The 23,370-nt window shown below is 44.1% G+C and overlaps 1 protein-coding gene and 1 non-coding gene across 2 annotated transcripts; both read left to right on the top strand.

Annotated features, from left to right (window-relative positions):
* Nucleotides 1–4,566: 4,566 nt before the first annotated feature.
* LOC121534697 (chemokine XC receptor 1-like) lies at nt 4,567–22,332 on the top strand. The gene is made up of 3 exons (XM_041841284.1): nt 4,567–4,685; nt 19,373–19,596; nt 20,933–22,332. Exons 1-3 carry the CDS (start codon nt 4,659–4,661, stop codon nt 21,930–21,932), a joined length of 1,251 nt encoding a protein of 416 aa, XP_041697218.1. The 5' UTR covers nt 4,567–4,658; the 3' UTR covers nt 21,933–22,332.
* Nucleotides 5,547–5,619, top strand: trnav-uac. Its single transcript has one exon. It is a non-coding gene; the product is annotated as a tRNA-Val (tRNA).
* Nucleotides 22,333–23,370: the final 1,038 nt, after the last annotated feature.

Below are 23,370 nucleotides of genomic sequence, written 5' to 3'. Positions count from 1 at the left end.
ATGCTGGCCCATGTTGACTCCAACGCTTCCCACAGGGATGCTGGCCCATGTTGACTCCAACGCTTCCCACAGGGATGCTGGCCCATGTTGACTCCAACGCTTCCCACAGGGATACTGCCCCATGTTGACTCCAACGCTTCCCACAGGGATACTGCCCCATGTTGACTCCAACGCTTCCCACAGGGATACTGGCCCATGTTGACTCCAACGCTTCCCACAGGGATACTGCCCCATGTTGACTCCAACACTTCCCACAGGGATGCTGGCCCATGTTGACTCCAACGCTTCCCACAGGGATACTGCCCCATGTTGACTCCAACGCTTCCCACAGGGATACTGCCCCATGTTGACTCCAACACTTCCCACAGGGATGCTGCCCCATGTTGACTCCAACACTTCCCACAGGGATGCTGGCCCATGTTGACTCCAACGCTTCCCACAGGGATACTGGCCCATGTTGACTCCAACGCTTCCCACAGGGATACTGCCCCATGTTGACTCCAACGCTTCCCACAGGGATGCTGCCCCATGTTGACTCCAACGCTTCCCACAGGGATACTGCCCCATGTTGACTCCAACGCTTCCCACAGTTGTGTCAAGTCGGCTGGATGTCCTTAGGGTGGTGGATCATTCTTGATACACAAAAAACTTGTCTCAAGGCTTAAAAATCCTTCTTTAACCTGTCTCCTCCCCTCCATCTACACTGATTGAAGTGGATTTAACAGGTGACATCAATAAGGGATCCTAGCTTTCACCTGGATTCACTTGGTCAGTCTATGTCATGGAAAGAGCAGGTGTTCCTAATGTTTTGTACACTCAGTGTTTATCAGTACATTCGTACCAACCTAACCATTACACAACTTATATTAGATCAGATAAGCCTCACTTAGCAAATTAGCAATACACATTTTTCGACATTCTCTCATTGACCTCCACACAAAAAATTCCTCACTTTGTGGGCTTTTATTCGTGGACAGATTTTGGGTGGAATAAACCCTCCGGCTTCACCTCTTCCTCTCTGGACAGACCGATAACATCAGATAGTGGAGGATTCAAATTAAAAAGTTGATCAAAACATTTGAAGGAGAGAAAAAACAAACGCGACTAAAGGAAGACATAATAATGTAATAATGAATAGTATCATTATCATAGAATATTGAGAATAACTGTATTTGTATAGTGCTTTTCAACGCAAGTAACAAAGTGCTTCACATCAAATAATACAATAAAAGAACTAACAAAGACACAAAAACAAGAGGAAGGAGAAATGGAAAAAAAAGATGCTAATTAAAATCATACATTAAAATCATACATTAAAATCATACATTAAAATCATACATTAAAATCGTCTTCTGCAGGGATATAAAGGGAGCCTGATCTCCTCTGGCAGACCATTTCAAAGTCTAGGGGCCCTAATGGAAAATACCCAGCCTCCTTTCTTTTTCAACCTAGACTCTGGAATGGTCAATAGTGCCCTGCCAGAGGATCTCCCGCTGCATCCTGGGAGATACAAGAACAGAGATATAGGATGGGGCTAAACCAAGCCATAAACTTGATTAATAACATTTTCAAATCTATTCTAAAAGTGACTGGTGGCCAGTGTAGAGAAGCTAAATTAGGTGTTATATGATTCCATTTCCTGTTGCCTGTTAAAAGCAGAGCTGCAGCATTTTGAACTAACTGTAGATGGAATGTTTTCTGACTGAGACATGTATACAAAGAGTTACAGTAATCTAGACGTGAGGAAATTAAAGCATGTTTACGTTTCTCCAGATCAGTGACTGAGATAAAAGACTTGACTTTAGCTATATTTCTTAGATGATAAAAGCAGGATTGGACAACCTTCTTTACATGCAGCTCGAGGTTTAGGTCAAGGGTCAAAGAAGACACCAAGGTTTCTGGCCGTAGGCTTTACATTGGTGGACAAATGACCAAGGTGTAGCGGGTGATGTTGGACGGAGTCAGACGCACAAGAGGAGGATGTTGTGACACAAGGTTATCCACTATCTGAGTTCTAGCAAGGTGGGTGCCAAATACCTCTGATCTTTTATAATTGAGCTGGAGAAAATGGTCAGACATCCAACATTTGATGTCAGCAAGACACTTGTGAAAGGTAGCTATGCTAGCTTGGCCATTGGGTCTGATCGGTAAATAGGGCTGCGTGTAGCATAGCGTAGCGTAGCGTAGCATAGCATAGCATAGCATAGCATAGCATAGCAGTGAAACTGAATATTATGATTGTGGATCACCAGGGGGACGCATATACAGGGAAAAAGGATCGACACCATAGTGAAAATATATGACCTGAACCAGTCGAGGGCAACGGCAGAGATTCCCACCCACCTCTCCAGCCGGTCAACAAAGATGTTATGATCAATAGTATTAAAGTGAGATCTTAAAGAACTACGATAGAGCATTCACTGGCATCCACAGCCAGACTTTCAATAAACCAGTGCTGTGAAGCAGCTATAATGTCAACAAAGATCATGAGAAAAAGAAGAGAGGCAGAACCCGAGTGACTCTCAGATCCACCTCTATACGGACGACACCATTTTGTATACATCTGGCCCTTCATTGGACACTGTGTTAACAAACCTCCAAACGAGCTTCAACGCCATACAACACTCCTTCCGTAGCCTCCAACTGCTCTTAAACACTAGTAAAACTAAATGCATGCTCTTCAACCGAACGCTGCTTGCACCCTCCCACTCGACTAGAATCACTACTCTCGACGGGTCTGACCTAGAGTATGTGGACAACTACAAATACCTAGGTGTCTGGTTAGACTGTAAACTCTCCTTCCAGACTCACATTAAGCATCTCCAATCCAAAGTGTAATCTAGATCGGCTTCCTATTTCGCAACAAAGCCTCCTTCACTCATGCTGCCAAACATGCCCTCGTAAAACTGACTATCCTACCGATCCTTGACTTCGGCGATGTCATTTAGAAAATATCCTCCAACACTCTACTCAGCAAATTGGATGTAGTCTATCACAGTGCCATCCGTTTTGTCACCAAAGCCCCATATACTACCCACCACTGTGACCTGTACGCTCTCGTTGGCTGGCCCTCACTACATATTAGTCGCCAAACCCACTGGCTCCAGGCCATCTATAAATCACTGCTAGGCAAATCCCTGCCTTATCTTAGCTCACTGGTCACCATAGCAACACCCACCGGTAGTATGCGCTCCAGCAGGTATATCTCACTGGTCATCCCCAAAGCCAACACCTCCTTTGGCCGCCATTCCTTCCAGTTCTCTGCTGCCAATGACTGGAACGAACTGCAAAAATCTCTGAAGCTGGAGACTCTTATCTCCCTCACTAACTTTAAGCATCAGTTGTCAGAGCACCTTACCGATCACTGCACCTGTACACAGCCCATCTGAAATTAGCCCGCCCAACTACCTCATCCCTATATTGTTATTTATTTTGCTCTTTTGCACCCCAGTATCTCTATTTGCACATCATCTTTTGCACATCTATCACTCCAGTTTTAATACGAAATTGTAACTATTTTGCACTATGGCCTATTTATTGCCTTACCTCCATAACTTACTACATTTGCACACACTGTATATAGATTTTCTATTGTGTTATTGACTTTATGTTTTGTTTTACCCCATATGTAACTCTGTGTTGTTGTTTTTATCGCACTGCTTTGCTTTATCTTGGCCAGGTCGCAGTTGGAAATGAGAACTTGTTCTCAACTGGCTTACCTGGTTAAATAAAGGTGAAAAAAAGTCCTCTACAACTCTAGAACTCTAAAAAGGCCTTCATTTTGCTACAATATCTTTATGGAAAGAGTTAAAAACAACAGCCAGTGATATTAGAGACCTTGTTGTCTTTGTGGTCTGGTGACCTTTACCAATTCCTCCTGGTACCATTCTGTCTGAGAGGAACTGATACCTGCATGTATTGTGGTTGGATTTCAGCTCCAACCTCCACACGATGTGTGGTACCCTATTCTCTTTACATACGGCCCTGGTAAAAGTGGTGCACTTTTCCTTGTCCTCTGTAGCTCAACTGGTAGAGCATGGCGCTTGTAATGCCAGGGTAGTGGGTTCAATCCCTGGGACCACCCATACGTAAAAATGTATGCACACATGACTGTAAGTTGCTTTGGATAAAAGCGTCTGCTAAATGGCTTATTATTATTAAAGGGAACAGTGACGCATCATGTCCAGTGTCTTTCCTGTTTCTATGCGGAACAGATCCCTGCAGTTGGATTTCAGGTGCAACTTTCATACTATAGGTACGTCCCAAATGCCTTTTGACCAGAGCCCCCATAGTGCTCTATATAAAGTAGTGCACCATATAGGGAATAGGGTGCCATTTGTCTAGCTAGATCCCATAGAGTCTGGTGTCCCAGTCACTCAGAGCAGGCATCTGAGACAGTCAGCCTCTGAACCAGATCAGTCCTCCTCACCTGTAGTCATTTAGCAACAACCAGGGTCTGTGTGCTCCAGGGTCTGTGTGTTCCAGGGTCTGTGTGTTCCAGGGTCTGTGTGTTCCAGGGTCTGTGTGTTCCAGGGTCTGTGTGCTCCAGGGTCTGTGTGTTCCAGGGTCTGTGTGTTCCAGGGTCTGTGTGTTCCAGTCAGAGCAGGATCCTAACTAGCACCACCTGTCCTGCTGGGATTACACACCTCTACAGGGAGATGGATGCTGAAGGAGTCAACATGGAGGTAGGAGGAGGGATATACATGTTATATCTAATATACACTGAACAAAAATATAAACGCGACATGTAAAGTGTTGGTACTTTGACTGATTTCCTTATATGAACCAGGAGTGCCACTCCCCCAGAATTTTTCCTGCATTTTTACACAATCCAATATACCGTCTCTATTTAGAACAAAAAGTAAGCAAATATGTCAAACTAGATAAGAGATCATTATTAAATATGTTTAAGTGGTTAAAAAGACTGAACTAGATCAAATGTAATTCAATAATAAATATTGTGTTGCACCTTTAACCAATAGCCTAATGTCTTTATTAAGACATCCTCTACAGGGATATACATTTTATATCTAATATACACTGAACAAAAATATAAATGCGACATGTAAAGTCTTGGTCCCATGTTTCATAAGGTGAAATAAAAGATCCAGAACTTTTCCATATGCACAAAAAGCTTATTTCACTCTAATTTTGTGCACAAATTTGTTTACATCCCTGTTAGTGAGCATTTCTCCTTTGCCAAGATAATCCATCCACCTGACAGGTGTGGCATATCAAGAAGCTGATTAAACAGCATGATCATTACACACGTACACCTTGTGCTGGGAACAATAAAATGCCACTAAAATGTGCACAATTCCACGGATGTCTCAAGTTTTGAGGGAGCGTGCAATTGGCATGCTGACTGCAGGAATGTCCACCGGAGCTGTTGCCGGAGAATTGAATGTTCATTTATTTACCATAAGCCGCCTCCAACGTCGTTTTAGAGAATTTGGCAGTGCGTCCAACCGGCCTCACAACTGCAGGCCACGTGTATGGCGTTGTGTGGGCGAGGTGTTTGCTGAGGTCGACGTTGTGAACAGAGTGCCCCTGTAGCTCAGTTGGTAGAGCATGGCGCTTACAACGCCAGGGTTGTGGGTTCGATTCCCATGGGGGGCCAGTATGGAAAATGTATGCACTCACTAACTGTAAGTCGCTCTGGATAAGAGCGTCTGCTAAAATGTAATGGTGGGGTTATGGTATGGGCAGGCATAAGCTACGGACAATGAACACAATTGCATTTTATCGATGGCAATTTTAATGCACAGAGATACTGTGATGAGATCCTGAGGCCCAATGTCGTGCCATTCATCCGCCGCCATCACCTCATGTTCCAGCATGATAATGCACGGCTCCATGTCGCAAGGATCTGTACACAATTCCTGGAAGCTGAAAATGTCCCAGTTCTTCCATGGCCTGCATACTCACCAGACATGTCATCCATTGAGCATGTTTGGGATGCTCTGGATCGATGTGTACGACAGCGTGTTCCAGTTCCCACCAATATCCAGCCACTTTGCACAGCCATTGAAGAGGAGTGGAACAACATTCCACAGGCCACAATCAACAGCCTGATCAACTCTATGTGAAGGAGATGTGTCATGCTGCATGAGGCAAATGGTCACACCAGATACTGACTGGTTTTCTGATCCACGCCCCTACCTTTTTCAAATGTATCTGTGACCAACAGATGCATATCTGTATTCCCAGTCATGTGAAATCCATAGATTAGGGCCTCATTTATTTATTTCAATTGACTGATTTCCTTATATGAACCAGGAGCGCCACTCCCCCAGAATTTTTCCTGCATTTTTACACAATCCAATATACCGTCTCTATTTAGAACAAAAAGTAAGCAAATATGTCAAACTAGATAAGAGATCATTATTAAATATGTTTAAGTGGTTAAAAAGATTGAACTAGATCAAATGTAATTCAATAATAAATATTGTGTTGCACCTTTAACCAATAGCCTAACAATGTCTTTATTAAGACATCCTCTACAGCGGCTTGCGAAAGTATTCACCCCCCTTGGCATTTTTCCTATTTTGTTGCCTTACAACCTGGAATTAAAATGGATTTTTTGAGGGTTTGTATCATTTGATTTACACAACATGCCTACCACTTTGAAGATGCAAAATGTTTTTTCTTGTGAAACAAACAAGAAAAAAAAAACTGAAAACTTCAGTGTGCATAACTATTCACCCCCCCAAAGTCAATACTTTGCAGAGCCACATTTTGCAACAATTACAGCTGCAAGTCTCTTGGGGTATGTCTCTATAAGCTTGGCACATCTAGCCACTGGGATTTTTTTTCCTATTCTTCAACGCAAAACTGCTCCAGCTCCTTCAAATTGGATGGGTTCCGCTGGTGTACAGCAATCTTTAAGTCATACCACAGATTCTCAATTGGATTGAGGGTGGCAGGTAGTTTAGTGGGTAAGAGTGTTGTGCCAGTAACCGAAAGGTTGCTGGTTCTAATCCCCGAGCCGACTAGGTGAAAAATCTGTTGACCTGCCCTTAAGCAAGGCACTTATTAGATGTTATTGTGGGTGTAGCGAAATGCTTGTGTTTCTAGCTCCAACAGTGCAGTATAGCATAGGTCAGGTTACTACGTTGAGCATAGGTCAGGTTACTATATATACAATTCACAACAATACACACAACCTATAAGTAAAATAATAGAATTAAGGAATGAATAAAATATTAGGATGAGCAATGTCAGAGTGGCATAGACTAAGATACAGTACAATAGAATACAGTATATAAACGCAAAAAAAGAAACGTCAGCAAAAAAATGAGGGAGGAGGATGTCTTCCCTGTAACGCACAGCGTTGAGATTGCCTGCAATGACAACAAGCTCAGTCCGATGATGCTGTGACACACCGCCCCAGACCATGACGGACCCTCCACCTCCAAATCGATCCCACTCCAGAGTACAGGCCTCGGTGTAACGTTCATTCCTTCGATGATAAACGCGAATCCGACCATCAACCCTGGTGAGACAAAACTGCGACTCGTCAGTGAAGAGCACTTTTTGCCAGTCCTGTCTGGTCCAGCGACGGTGGGTTTGTGCCCATAGGCGACGTTGTTGCCGGTGATGTCTGGTGAGGACCTGCCTTACAACAGGCCTACAAGCCCTCAGTCCAGCCTCTCTCAGCCTATTGCGGACAGTCTGAGCACTGATGGAGGGATTGTGCGTTCCTGGTGTAACTCAGGCAGTTGTTGTTGCCATCCTGTACCTGTCCCGCAGGTGTGATGTTCGGATGTACCGATCCTGTGCAGGTGTTGTTACACGTGGTCTACCACTGCGAGGACAATCAGCTGTCAGTCCTGTCTCCCTGTAGCGCTGTCTTAGGCGTCTCACAGTACGGACATTGCAATTTATTGCCCTGGCCACATCTGCAGTCCTCATGCCTCCTTGCAGCATGCCTAAGGCACGTTCACGCAGATGAGCAGGGACCCTGGGCATCTTTCTTTTGGTGTTTTTCAGAGTCAGTAGAAAGGCCTCTTTAGTGTCCTAAGTTTTCATAACTGTGACCTTAATTGCCTACCGTCTGTAAGCTGTTAGTGTCTTACCGACCGTTCCACAGGTGCATGTTCATTAATTGTTTATGGTTCATTGAACAAGCATGGGAAACAGTGTTTAAACCCTTTACAATGAAGATCTGTGAAGTTATTTGGAATTTAACTAATTATCTTTGAAAGACAGCGTCCTGAAAAAGGGGCGTTTCTTTTTTTCAGAGTTTACATATGAGATGAGTAAAGCAAAAAATATGTCAAAACTATTAGAGTGACTAATGTTCCGTTATTAAAGTGGCCAGTGGTTCCAAGTCTATGTATATAGAGGCAGCAGCCTCTAAGCTGCAGGGTTACGTAACCGGGTGGAAGCCACCAAGCGATGGCTATTTAACAGTCTGATGGCCTTGAGATAGAAGCTATTTTTCATTCTCTCGGTCCCAGCTTTGATGCACCTGTACTGACCTCTCCTTCTGGATGATAGTGGGGTGAGCAGGAAGTGGCTCGGGTGGTTGATGTCCTTGTTGTGTTTTTGGCCTTCCTGTGCACACAATATAGCTGGGTCACCCCGTCCTGTCCCTGGGGTCCACCACCCTGCAGCGCCCCAACACACCCCACTCATTCATTATTGGTTTCGGGTGTGTTAGGCCAAGGCCAGAGTGACAACCCAGAGGACGGCAGACCCCAGGGCCAGGACTGAGCAGCCCAGCAGCTAAATAAGCTGACGTGGACATGTTTTCAATACAGACTCCTTTAATCCTACTGTGTTCCATATAAGGCATCCAGTCCTTATGAAAGTTGCCCAGTATACAGTCAACTTTCAACTTTGGAGGTTTGTCAGACTGCCTTAAAATAGCATCTGGCTTGTCCTTTGTTTGCTGCACAGAGAGAATAAAGTGTTGACCTCGCCTCCGTCCCAGACTGGTCTTCCCTGGCTGCCTGACCCTGCTGAGACCCCCGTCACCACCTGATCCTCCTAAGATGAGGCATGACAAAGAATGACCTTGGTGTACATTTACACATTATATTATCCAAGAATAGAATCAATGGTTCAATGATTGAAATTACCATTATTCCCAGATCCCAGACTGTAGCTTTAAGCTGCTGTCCTGTAGCTACTGTAGGTGTCCCCATCAATTCAAGATGGAACTTTGTATCATTCACTGATATTGTTAATATACTGCAAAATTCACCTGAGCTCCGTAGACTGGTCTTCCCTGGCTGCCTGACCCAGACTGGTCTTCCCTGGCTGCCTGACCCTGACTGGTCTTCCCTGGCTGCCTGACCCTGACTGGTCTTCCCTGGCTACCTGACCCTGACTGGTCTTCCCTGGCTACCTGACCCTGACTGGTCTTCCCTGGCTGCCTGACCCTGACTGGTCTTCCCTGGCTGCCTGACCCTGACTGGTCTTCCCTGGCTGCCTGACCCTGACTGGTCTTCCCTGGCTGCCTGACCCTGACTGGTCTTCCCTGGCTGCCTGACCCTGACTGGTCTTCCCTGGCTGCCTGACCCTGACTGGTCTTCCCTGGCTGCCTGACCCTGCAGGGACCCCTGTCACCATCTGATCCTGCTTAGACATTATTCACACTCTCAGAATACGCAGCTTCAACTTCAGTAGCCTACCTCTCCTAGTTGGGCGTGAGAGTTCAAGTGCGCCTAGTATGTGTGATATCATTGAGATAGAGTAGGCTGCCTACATGGGCAGAGAATCACGTCACCTGGCAGTTAACTTAAATATGAAATTAACTCTTATATATTTAGGCTATAGTTTACTACAGTGTCTGTAAATAAATATTGATAATGGAAAGAAGTGGAGGACGCTCAACCAACGTGCAATCACAACATGTAATCATGACTGAAAAGGAAAAGGCACAATGCACAAACAGGTTAGGTTACTATGGTGATCATAGGTTAGGTTACTATGGTGACCATAGGTTAGGTTACTATGGTGAGTATAGGTTAGGTTACTATGGTGAGCATAGGTTAGGTTACTATGGTGAGCATAGGTTAGGTTACTATGGAGAGCATAGGTTAGGTTACTATGGTGAGCATAGGTTAGGTTACTATAGTGAGCATAGGTTAGGTTACTATGGTGAGCATAGGTTAGGTTACTATGGTGAGCATAGGTTAGGGGGGGGTAGAAGGATTACTTTATCCTATCCCAGGTATTCCTTAAAGAGGTGGGGTTTCAAATGTCTCCGGAAGGTGGTGAGTGACTCCGCTGTCCTGGCGTCGTGAGGGAGCTTGTTCCACCATTGGGGTGCCAGAGCAGCGAACAGTTTTGACTGGGCTGAGCGGGAACTATGCTTCCGCAGAGGAAGGGGAGCCAGCAGGCCAGAGGTGGATGAACGCAATGCCCTCGTTTGGGTGTAGGGACTGATCAGAGCCCGAAGGTACAGAGGTGCCGTACCCCTCACTGCTCCATAGGCAAGCACCATGGTCTTGTAGCAGATGCGAGCTTCAACTGGAAGCCAGTGGAGTGTGCGGAGGAGGGGGGTGACGTGAGAGAACTTGGGAAGGTTGAACACCAGACGGGCTATGTGTACTATGGTGAGCATAGGTTAGGCTACGTTGGTGAGCATAGGTTAGGTTACTATGGTGAGCATAGGTTAGGTTACTATGGTGAGCATTGATTAGTCTACTATGGTGAGCATAGGTTAGTCTATTATGGTGAGCATAGGTTAGGTTACTATGGTGAGCATAGGTTAGGTTACTATGGTGAGCATAGGTTAGGTTACTATGGTGAGCATAGGTTAGGTTACTTTGTTGAGCATAGGTTAGGTTACTATGGTGAGCATAGGTTAGGTTACAATGGTGAGCATAGGTTAGGTTACTATGGTGAGCATAGGTTAGGTTACTATGGTGAGCATAGGTTAGGTTACTATGGTGAGCATAGGTTAGGTTACTATGGTGAGCATAGGTTAGGTTACTATGGTGAACATAGTTTAGGTTTCTATGGTGAACATAGGTTAGGTTACTATGGTGAACATAGTTTTGGTTTCTATGCTGAACATAGGTTAGGTTACTATGGTGAGCATAGGTTAGGTTACTTTGTTGAGCATAGGTTAGGTTACTATGGTGAGCATAGGTTAGGTTACAATGGTGAGCATAGGTTAGGTTACTATGGTGATCATAGGTTAGGTTACTATGGTGAGCATAGGTTAGGTTACTATGGTCAGCATAGGTTAGGTTACTATGGTGAGCATAGGTTAGGTTACTATGGTGAACATAGTTTAGGTTTCTATGGTGAACATAGGTTAGGTTACTAAGGTGAGCATAGGTTAGATTACTATGGTGAGCATAGGTTAGGCTACTATGGTGAGCATAGGTCAGGTTACTATGTTGAGCATAGGTCAGGTTACTATGGTGATCATAGGTTAGGTTACTAAGGTGAGCATAGGTTAGGTTACTATGATGAGCATAGGTTAGTCTACTATGGTGAGCATAGGTTAGGTTACTATGGTGAGCACAGGTTAGGTTACTATGGTGAGCATAGGTTAGGTTACTATGGTGATCATAGGTTAGGTTACTATGGTGAGCATAGGTTAGGTTACTATAGTGAGCATAAGTTAGGTTACTATGGTGAGCATAGGTTAGGTTACTATGGTGATCATAGGTGAGGCTACTATGGTGAGAATAGGAATAGGTTGCTATGGTGAGCACAGGTTAGGTTACTATGGTGAGCATAGGTTAGGTTACTATGGTGTGCATAGGTTAGGCTACTATGGTGAGCCTTGGTCAGGTTACTATGTTGAGCATAGGTCAGGTTACTATGGTGATCATAGGTTAGGTTACTATGGTGAGCATAAATTAGGCTACTATGGTGAGCATAAGTTAGGTTACTATGGTGATCATAAGTTAGGTTACTATGGTGAGCATAAGTTAGGTTACTATGGTGAGCATAGGTTAGGTTACTATGGTGAGCATAGGTTAGGTTACTATGGTGAGCACAGGTTAGGTTACTATGGTGAGCATAGGCTAGGTTACTATGGTGAGCATAGGTCAGGTAACTATGTTGAGCATAGGTCAGGTTACTATGGTGATCAATGGTTAGGTTACTATGGTGAGCATGAGTTAGGTTACTATGGTGAGCATAGGTTAGGTTACTAAGGTGAGCATAGGTTAGAATACTATGGTGAGCATAAGTTAGGTTACTATGGTGAGCATAGGTTAGGTTACTAAGGTGAGCATAGGTTAGGTTACTATGGTGAGCATAAGTTAGGTTACTATGGTGAGCATAGGTTAGGTTACTATGGTGAGCATTCGTTAGGTTACTATGGTGAGCATAGGTTAGGTTACTAAGGTGAGCATAGGTTAGGTTACTATGGTGAGCATAGGTTAGGTTACTATGGTGAGCATAGGTTAGGTTACTATGTTGAGCATAGGTTAGGTTATTATGGTGAGCATAGGTTAAGTTACTATGGTGAGCATAGATTAGGTTACTATGGTGAGCATAGGTTAGGTTACTATGGTGAGCATAGGTTAGGTAACTATGGTGAGCATAGGTTGGGTTACTATGGTGAGCTTATGTTAAGTTACTATTGTGAGCATAGGTTAGGTTACTATGGTGAGCATAAGTTAGTCTACTATGGTGAGCATAGGTTAGGTTACTATGATGAGCATAGGTTAGGTTACTATGGTGAGCATAGGTTGGTCTACTATGGTGAGCATAGGTTGGTCTACTATGGTGAGCATAGGTTAGGCTACTATGGTGAGCATAGGTTAGCCTACTATGGTGAGCATAGGTTGGTCTACTATGGTGAGCATAGGTTAGGCTACTATGGTGAGCATAGGTTAGTACATTTACATTTACATTTTAGTCATTTAGCAGACGCTCTTATCCAGAGCGACTTACAGGAGCAATTAGGGTTAAGTGCCTTGCTCAAGGGCACATTAACGTCATTTAGCAGACGCTCTTAGCCAGAGCGACTCACAAATTGGTGCATTCACCGTATAGCCAGTGGGATAACCACTTTACAATTTTGGGGGGGGTAGAAGGATTACTTTATCCTATCCCAGGTATTCCTTAAAGAGGTGGGGTTTCAAATGTCTCCGGAAGGTGGTGAGTGACTCCGCTGTCCTGGCGTCGTGAGGGAGCTTGTTCCACCATTGGGGTGCCAGAGCAGCGAACAGTTTTGACTGGGCTGAGCGGGAACTATGCTTCCGCAGAGGAAGGGGAGCCAGCAGGCCAGAGGTGGATGAACGCAATGCCCTCGTTTGGGTGTAGGGACTGATCAGAGCCCGAAGGTACAGAGGTGCCGTTCCCCTCACTGCTCCATAGGCAAGCACCATGGTCTTGTAACGGATGCGAGCTTCAACTGGAAGCCAGTGGAGTGTGCGGAGGAGGGGGGTGACGTGAGAGAACTTGGGAAGGTTGAACACCAGACGGGCTATGTGTACTATGGTGAGCATAGGTTAGTCTACTATGGTGAGCATAGGTTAGGCTGCTATGGTGAGCATAGGTTAGGCTACGTTGGTGAGCATAGGTTAGGTTACTATGGTGAGCATAGGTTAGGTTACTATGGTGAGCATTGATTAGTCTACTATGGTGAGCATAGGTTAGTCTATTATGGTGAGCATAGGTTAGGTTACTATGGTGAGCATAGGTTAGGTTACTATGGTGAGCATAGGTTAGGTTACTATGGTGAGCATAGGTTAGGTTACTTTGTTGAGCATAGGTTAGGTTACTATGGTGAGCATAGGTTAGGTTACAATGGTGAGCATAGGTTAGGTTACTATGGTGAGCATAGGTTAGGTTACTATGGTGAGCATAGGTTAGGTTACTTTGTTGAGCATAGGTTAGGTTACTATGGTGAGCATAGGTTAGGTTACAATGGTGAGCATAGGTTGGGTTACTATGGTGAGCATAGGTTAGGTTACTATGGTGAGCATAGGTTAGGTTACTATGGTGAGCATAGGTTAGGTTACTATGGTGAGCATAGGTTAGGTTACTATGGTGAACATAGTTTAGGTTTCTATGGTGAACATAGGTTAGGTTACTATGGTGAACATAGTTTTGGTTTCTATGCTGAACATAGGTTAGGTTACTATGGTGATCATAGGTTAGGTTACTATGGTGAGAATAGGTTAGGTTACTATGGTGAGCACAGGTTAGGTTACTATGGTGAGCATAGGTTAGGTTACTATGGTGAGCATAGGTTAGGTTACTAAGGTGAGCATAGGTTAGGTTACTATGGTGAGCATAGGTTAGGCTACTATGGTGAGCATAGGTTAGGTTAATATGTTGAGCATAGGTCAGGTTACTATGGTGATCATAGGTTAGGTTACAAAGGTGAGCATAGGTTAGGTTACTATGATGAGCATAGGTTAGTCTACTATGGTGAGCATAGGTTAGGTTACTATGGTGAGCATAGGTTAGTCTACTATGGTGAGCATAGGTTAGGTTACTATGGTGAGCATAGGTTAGTCTACTATGGTGAGCATAGGTTAGTATACTATGGTGAGCATAGGTTAGGTTACTATGGTGAGCATAGGTTAGTCTACTATGGTGAGCATAGGTTAGGTTACTATGGTGATTATAGGTTAGGTTACTATGGTGAGCATAGGTTAGGATACTATGGTGAGCATAGGTTAGGTTACTATGGTGATCATAGGTTAGGTTACTATGGTGAGCATAAGTTATGTTACTATGGTGAGCATAGGTTAGGTTACTAAGGTGAGCATAGGTTAGGTTACTATGGTGAGCATAAGTTAGGTTACTATGGTGAGCATAGGTTAGGTTACTATGGTGAGCATAGGTTAGGCTACTATGGTGAGCATAGGTCAGGTTACTATGTTGAGCATATGTCAGGTTACTATGGTGATCATAGGTTAGGTTACTAAGGTGAGCATAGGTTAGGTTACTATGATGAGCATAGGTTAGGTTACTATGGTGAGCTTATGTTAAGTTACTATGGTGAGCATAGGTTAGGTTACTATGGTGAGCATAAGTTAGTCTACGATGGTGAGCATAGGTTAGATTACTATGATGAGCATAGGTTAGGTTACTAAGGTGAGCATAGGTTAGGCTACTATGGTGAGCATAGGTTAGTGTACTATGGTGAGCATAGGTTAGTCTACTATGGTGAGCATAGGTTAGGCTGCTATGGTGAGCATAGGTTAGGCTACTATGGTGAGCATAGGTTAGGTTACTATGGTCAGCATAGGTTAGGTTACTATGGTGAGCATTGATTAGTCTACTATGGTGAGCATAGGTTAGTCTATTATGGTGAGCATAGGTTAGGTTACTATGGTGAGCATAGGTTAGGTTACTATGGTGAGCATAGGTTAGGTTACTATGGTGAGCATAGGTTAGGTTACTTTGTTGAGCATAGGTTAGGTTACTATGGTGAGCATAGGTTAGGTTACAATGGTGAGCATAGGTTAGGTTACTATGGTGATCATAGGTTAGGTTACTATGGTGAGCATAGGTTAGGTTACTATGGTCAGCATAGGTTAGGTTACTATGGTGAGCATAGGTTAGGTTACTATGGTGAACATAGTTTAGGTTTCTATGGTGAACATAGGTTAGGTTACTATGGTGATCATAGGTTAGGTTACTATGGTGATCATAGGTTAGGTTACTATGGTGAGCACAGGTTAGGTTACTATGGTGAGCATAGGTTAGGTTACTATGGTGAGCATAGGTTAGGTTACTAAGGTGAGCATAGGTTAGATTACTATGGTGAGCATAGGTTAGGCTACTATGGTGAGCATAGGTCAGGTTACTATGTTGAGCATAGGTCAGGTTACTATGGTGATCATAGGTTAGGTTACTAAGGTGAGCATAGGTTAGGTTACTATGATGAGCATAGGTTAGTCTACTATGGTGAGCATAGGTTAGGTTACTATGGTGAGCATAGGTTAGTCTACTATGGTGAGCACAGGTTAGGTTACTCTGGTGAGCATAGGTTAGGTTACTATGGTGAGCATAGGTTAGGTTACTAAGGTGAGCATAGGTTAGATTACTATGGTGAGCATAGGTTAGGCTACTATGGTGAGCATAGGTCAGGTTACTATGTTGAGCATAGGTCAGGTTACTATGGTGATCATAGGTTAGGTTACTAAGGTGAGCATAGGTTAGGTTACTATGATGAGCATAGGTTAGTCTACTATGGTGAGCATAGGTTAGGTTACTATGGTGAGCATAGGTTAGTCTACTATGGTGAGCATAGGTTAGGTTACTATGGTGAGCATAGATTAGTCTACTATGGTGAGCATAGGTTAGTCTACTATGGTGAGCATAGGTTAGGTTAGTATGGTGAGCATAGGTTAGTCTACTATGGTGAGCATAGGTTAGGTTACTATGGTGAGCATAGGTTAGGTTACTATGGTGAGCATAGGTTAGGTTACTATGGTGAGCATAGGTTAGGTTACTATGGTGAGCATAGGTTAGGTTACTATGGTGATCATAGGTTAGGTTACTATGGTGAGCATAAGTTATGTTACTATGGTGAGCATAGGTTAGGTTCCTAAGGTGAGCATAGGTTAGGTTACTATGGTGAGCATAAGTTAGGTTACTATGGTGAGCATAGGTTAGGTTACTAAGGTGAGCATAGGTTAGGTTACTATGGTGAGCATAGGTTAGGTTATTATGGTGAGCTCATGTTAAGTTACTATGGTGAGCATAGGTTAGTCTACTATGGTGAGCATAGGTTAGGTTACTATGGTGAGCATAGGTTAGTCTACTATGGTGAGCATAGGTTAGGTTACTATGGTGAGCATAGGTTAGGCTACTATGGTGAGCATAGGTTAGTCTACTATGGTGAGCATAGGTTAGTCTACTATGGTGAGCATATGTTAGGCTACTATGGTGAGTATTGGTTAGGCAGCTATGGTGAGCATAGGTTAGTCTACTATGGTGAGCACAGGTTAGGTTACTATGGTGAGCATAGGTTAGGTTACTATGGTGAGCATAGGTTACTCTATTATGGTGAGCATAGGTTAGGTTACTATGGTGAGCATAGGTTAGGTTACTATGGTGAGCATAGGTTAGTCTACTATGGTGAGCATAGGTTAGTCTACTATGGTGAGCATAGGTTAGTCTACTATGGTGAGCATATGTTAGGCTACTATGGTGAGTATTGGTTAGGCAGCTATGGTGAGCATAGGTTAGTCTACTATGGTGAGCATAGGTTAGTCTACTATGGTGAGCACATGTTAGGTTACTATGGTGAGCATAGGTTAGGTTACTATGGTGAGCATAGGTTAGTCTATTATGGTGAGCATAGGTTAGGTTACTATGGTGAGCATAGGTTAGTCTACTATGGTGAGCATAGGTTAGGCAGCTATGGTGAGCATAGGTTAGGCAGCTATGGTGAGCGAGCTTTGCACCTTTTCATTTTCAATAAGTATTGATTACCCATTTATTATTTGTCTCTGCCTGCTAAATATTGATCACACAAATTCAGTGGTCCTCTGTAGCTCATTTGGTAGAGCATGGTGCTTGTAACGCCAGGGTAGTGGGTTCGATCCCCGGGACCACCCATACGTAAAAATTTATGCACACATGACTGTAAGTCTCTTTGGATAAAGCATCTGCTAAATGGCATATTATTATTATTATATTTCTCCATCTGAAAATCTTCCCACTCCTAAAAGGTAGGCTATAAAAATAGCTCAAGAGAAAGTGCAAGTCTCTCCAACTCTGCTCTCTTCAAACTACATCTAGCATATTGGCTGATATAGCCCAGTAATACAATGGAAGGGCCATGTGAGAATCTCTAGTAATTTAACTTATTTCGTAAGTAATTTTTGCATATTTGATATTGCCTATAGTGCGCAAAGTTGCCGCGACCATGTCTGGCAGTGAGCTGCGTCACATAGGCCTGAAATAACATTGCGGGACTGGGGTTGGGTTTGGACCAGTTCCTGAGGTAGCGGTTGGGTTTGGACCAGTTCCTGAGGTAGCGGTTGGGTTTGGACCAGTTCCTGAGGTAGCGGTTGGGTTTGGACCAGTTCCTGAGGTAGCGGTTGGGTTTGGACCAGTTCTTGAGGTAGCGGTTGGGTTTGGACCAGTTCTTGAGGTAGCAGGTGGGAGTCGGACAGAAAGACAGCTGGTGCGGGCGGAGTGAAGAAATGGGTCCCGCGCAGACCTCTACTGTGCACCATGACAGTGAAGCCTGTAACGTTAGAGATGTTTATTACTGTGTCAGTGTGAAAAGTAGGGAATTAGCTAGGGAAACTGACAGATCAATACCGTTACATTGCCATACTGACTAATAAAACTCACATTGCACAGAAAAAACGTCAGAATATCAATCTTCAATCATTTGGCCGATGGTTTCATCATTTGATTTAGGTCTAGTGTGATTGAGGCAAAAAGAATAGCTAACATTAGCCAACTTTTTTGCGAGCTCTCTAACGGTACATCAACTGGTGAAAGCTAGCCAAGTTAATTTACTTCTGAAACGGGACAAAACAAAGGCTAGAAATTATTTCCATACAAACCAGAGCTGTTAGATTGTAATAATATCCACCTCATATCGCTATCTGACAGATAACTAGAGGCTAGAGCTGTGGTAGCTACTAGCTAGCGTAGCTTATTCATTCACCTCAGTCGAGAGGGGATAAAACATTAGCGTGACTGTACATGTCAGTTACACTACTAGCTCAGCACTGCAAATAAACACTAGTTTTTTTCTGTTAAGTTCAACAGCAGTTACCTTGCCAGCTACATCAGTCAACTAAAGAGTAGCCAGTTAATGCTCTGCTTGCTTTTAAAACTTGGTGAAAGAGTGCAACACATACACACTGAACTATGCTGAACTCTCCCATGCTGGTCCAGCCAGCCTTCCAGAAGCTTTGTGTTCACACATCCTGTCAGCCCGCTCTGTGGTGTCCGCGTGGTCCTAAATCCAGCCGGCTTAACACTCCAAACAGCCTACCCGACCGCTTGGAGGCGTCCGCATGGTCCTAAAGCACACCATTGCCAACTTTTTGTATCACATTCCAATGATAAAACTGGGGGGGACAAAAATTTGATTTCAGAATGTGGGGGGGGACATGACCCCCCCCGTCCCCAGTGAAAGTTGCGCCCCTGATATGAACTGTAACTCAGTCAAATCTTTTTAATTGTTGCATGTTGCGTTTCTATTTTTGTTCAGTATATTTTAACATGCTTACTGTTTACTTCAGCTTGTAACACCTTATCAAAGATATGAACCTCTGGAGGAGCCCAGATTGACTGAGTCTGACCCTCTGGAGGAGCTAGTCAAACAGGAACTGATACCATTGTATGTAAAATCAAATGGTATATTTATTAGTATTTTCTTCATGCTATCATTGTTACTGGGTATAGTTGAACCTATTTTCCCTTATAGGAATCTCACTCATTAACACTTCTTCAATCTCAGCTGTTTCCTACAGTGTACCTGTTTAACACTGTAGAGGAAGGAATGAGACCCACTACCCCCAACTACGGCAATGGAACCACCAAATGGGACGATGAGTACGATGATGAAGTCTGTTCCAAGACAGATGTGGTCAGGTTCGGAGCCCTCGTCACACCCATGGTCCTCTCCGTGGTCATTGCGCTAAGCCTTGTGGGTAACCTGCTGGTGTTGGTGGTTCTGGCCAGGTAGGACAGTCTGACGATGAGAAATAGATCATGAATATTTTCCTCATTTTAACTTGGCTTGCTGCTCTATTCATGCATCTTGTTCAGAGAGAGCGAGGTAACTAGTGACAGTCCAAGGAGGGTAGGACTATTACTGTAGTCTTCATCAGGGTTTCAGGGTAGGACTATTACTGTAGTCTTCATTAGGGTTTCAGGGTAGGACTATTACTGTAGTCTTCATCAGGGTTTCAGGGTAGGACTATTACTGTAGTCTTCATCAGGGTTTCAGGGTAGGACTATTACTGTAGTCTTCATCAGGGTTTCAGGGTAGGACTATTACTGTAGTCTTCATCAGGGTTTCAGGGTAGGACTATTACTGTAGTCTTCATCAGGGTTTCAGGGTAGGCCTATTACTGTAGTCTTCATCAGGGTTTCAGGGTAGGACTATTACTGTAGTCTTCATCAGGGTTTCAGGGTAGGACTATTACTTTCGTGTCTTCATCAGGGTTTCAGGGTAGGACTATTACTGTAGTCTTCATCAGGGTTTCAGGGTAGGACTATTACTGTAGTCTTCATCAATGTTTCAGTGTAGGACTATTACTGTAGTCTTCATCCGGGTTTCAGTGTAGGACTATTACTGTAGTCTTCATCAGGGTTTCAGGGTAGGACTATTACTGTAGTCTTTATCAGGGTTTCAGGGTAGGACTATTACTTTCGTGTCTTCATCAGGGTTTCAGTGTAGGACTATTACTGTAGTCTGCATCCGGGTTTCAGGGTAGGACTATTACTGTAGTCTTCATCAGGGTTTCAGGGTAGGACTATTACTGTAGTCTTCATCGGGGTTTCAGGGTAGGACTATTACTGTAGTCTTCATCAGGGTTTCAGGGTAGGACTATTACTGTAGTCTTCATCAGGGTTTCAGGGTAGGACTATTACTGTAGTCTTCATCAGGGTTTCAGGGTAGGACTATTATTGTAGTCTTCATCAGGGTTTCAGGGTAGGACTATTACTGTAGTCTTCATCAGGGTTTTGAAGTCAACTTCCATTGTCCTCTAAGAGTTGTTGTATGTTCCTGTGTTCGTGCACCTTGGTTAGCTAGCGACAGTGTTGTGTGTTGTTTAAAACAGTGTTGCGTTGTGTTTAAAACAGTGTTGTGTTTAAAACAGTGTTGCGTTGTGTTTAAAACAGTGTTGTGTTTAAAACAGTGTTGTGTTGTGTTTAAAACAACATTGATGTGTTGTGTTTAAAACAACAGTGTTGTGTTTAAAACAGTGTTGTGTTTAAAACAGTGTTGTGTTTAAAACAGTGTTGTGTGTTGTGTTTCAAACAGTGCTGTGTGTCTCTGCTTCTCTCCCAGGTACGAGTGTCTTCGGTCACTGACGAATGCGTTCATGATGAACCTGGCATTGTCTGACCTGGTGTTCACCTGCGGCCTTCCCTTCTGGGTCTCTTATCACCTGATTGGTTGGAGCTACAGTGACCTCACCTGTAAGGCGGTCAGCTTCCTGTTCTATGCTGGCTACTACAGCAGTGGCATCTTTCTCATCCTGATGACACTGCATCGTTACCTGGCCGTGCTCCGCCCCCTATCTCACCTGGTGTCAGGCCCCTCCCACTCTCAGGGCACCTGGAGCGCTGTGGTCTCATTGGTTGTCTGGACCGTCAGTGTGTTAGCTGCTACGCCAGCTCTCATCTTTACCAAGTTAATCATCACTGATCCTGTGGACCCTAACAACCCTGATGGGCCTAGTGACTCTAAAGCCCCTAGTGGTGGCCAGCGGTACTGTGAGGTTGCAGACGTCGGCTGGAGGCTGTGGGGGGTCTACCAGCAGAACATCCTCTTCATAGTGACATTACTAGTGGTGTGTGTCTGTTACAGTCAGATTCTAGTCCGACTCCTGAGGCCCAGGGTTAGGGTTAGGGTTAGGCGCCAGAGGAGTGGAGGAGACAGGAGGAGCCAGAGGACCGCCAGGCTGGTCTTGGGCCTGGTCCTGGTGTTCTTTGTGGGCTGGGCGCCGTACAACGTTGTCATCTTCCTCAGGACGCTGGTGTATAAGGGACAAGATGGAGGCGGTGCTGGCAGTGCTGAGTCATCTAAACCACTAGGGGTCGAGTGTGGTGCCAGCAACATGTTAGAGTACTCCTTCTATGTGACCAGGCTGCTGGCGTTCTCCTACTGCTGTCTCAACCCTCTGTTCTACGTGTTCGTTGGGGTCAAGTTCCGGAACCACCTGAAGAGAATGTTGAAGGGTTGTTGTCATGGTGTTACCGTTGTCAATAACAACAACAACAGCAGTGTTCTGTACAGGAGCAGCAGACTGACATCACAGTCCAGTGGGGAGGAGTTCTCACTTTAAACAACAACACTGTAAACAACATCAACAACATCAACAACAACAACAGCTGACATCACAGTCCAGTGGGGAGGAGTCACTGTACTAGACATCACTTTCATACTAGATATTGTAGTATTCTTTACTTCATGTTACCTGGAACCATTCACTTTCATACTAGATATTGTAGTATTCTTTACTTCATGTTACCTGGAACCATTCACTTTCATACTAGATATTGTAGTATTCTTTACTTCATGTTACCTGGAACCATTCACTTTCATACTAGATATTGTAGTATTCTTTACTTCATGTTACCTGGAACCATTCACTTTCATACTAGATATTGTAGTATTCTTTACTTCATGTTACCTGGAACCATTCACTTTCATACTAGATATTGTAGTATTCTTTACTTCATGTTACCTGGAACCATTCACTTTCATACTAGATATTGTAGTATTATTTACTTAATGTTACCTGGAACCATTCACTTTCATACTAGATATTGTAGTATTCTTTACTTCATGTTACCTGAAACCATTCACTTTCATACTAAATATTGTAGTATTCTTTACTTCATGTTACCTGGAACCATTCACTTTCATACTAGATATTGTAGTTTTCTTTACTTCATGTTACCTGGAACCATTCATTTTCATACTAGATATTGTAGTATTCTTTACTTCATGTTACCTGGAACCAGAGGTGTGGACTCGAGTCATGTGACTTGGACTCGAGTCAGACTCGAGTCATGAATTTGATGACTTCAGACTCGACTCGACAAAATGTACAAAGACTTGCAACTCGACTTGGACTTTAACATCAATGACTCGTGACTTGACTTGGACTTGCGCCTTATGACTCGAGAAGACTTGCTACGAGGACTTGTAATGACTTGCAAAGGCTTGCTAAGAGGACTTGAAATGACTCGAAACTAAAATGTAGGACTTTGGACTCGACTTGAGACTTGATGGCTTTGACTTTTGACTCGACTTGGGACTTGCCTCATCTTTGACTCGACTTGACTCGGGACTCGAGGGCAAAGACTTGAGACTTACTTGTGACTTGCATAACAATGACTTTGTCCCACCTCTGCCTGGAACCGCTTGCCGGTACCGCTTGCTGTGCGGTAGCAGAGAGAACAGTCTATGACTTGGGTAACTGGAGTGTTTGACAGTTTTTTGGGCCTTCCTCTGACACCGCCTGGTATAGAGGTCCTGGATGGCAGGGAGCTCGGCCCCAGTGATGTACTGAGCTGTACGCACTACCCTCTGTAGCGCCTTACGGGCGGATGCTGAGCAGTTGCCAAACCAGGTGGTGATGCAACCGTTCTGGAAGCTCTCGATGGTGCAGCTGTAGAACTTTTTGAGGATCTGGGACCAATGCCAAATCTTTTCAGTCTCCTGAGGGAGAAAAGGTGTTGTCGTGCCCTCTTCACAACTTCCTTGGTGTGTCGTCT

Source organism: Coregonus clupeaformis, chromosome 21 (genome assembly GCF_020615455.1).
Source record: "Coregonus clupeaformis isolate EN_2021a chromosome 21, ASM2061545v1, whole genome shotgun sequence".
NCBI lineage: Eukaryota > Metazoa > Chordata > Actinopteri > Salmoniformes > Salmonidae > Coregonus > Coregonus clupeaformis.
This window is presented reverse-complemented; position numbering and strand designations above follow the sequence as displayed.

Excerpts from the sequence above, each read along its gene's own strand:
- LOC121534697 (XM_041841284.1), top strand. The coding sequence starts at position 4,659 with ATGGATGCTGAAGGAGTCAACATGGAG. Across the intron at positions 4,686-19,372 it reads CTGAAGGAGTCAACATGGAG|CTGTTTCCTACAGTGTACCT; the intron begins GTAGGAGGAGGG and ends CTTCAATCTCAG. Across the intron at positions 19,597-20,932 it reads GTGTTGGTGGTTCTGGCCAG|GTACGAGTGTCTTCGGTCAC; the intron begins GTAGGACAGTCT and ends CTTCTCTCCCAG.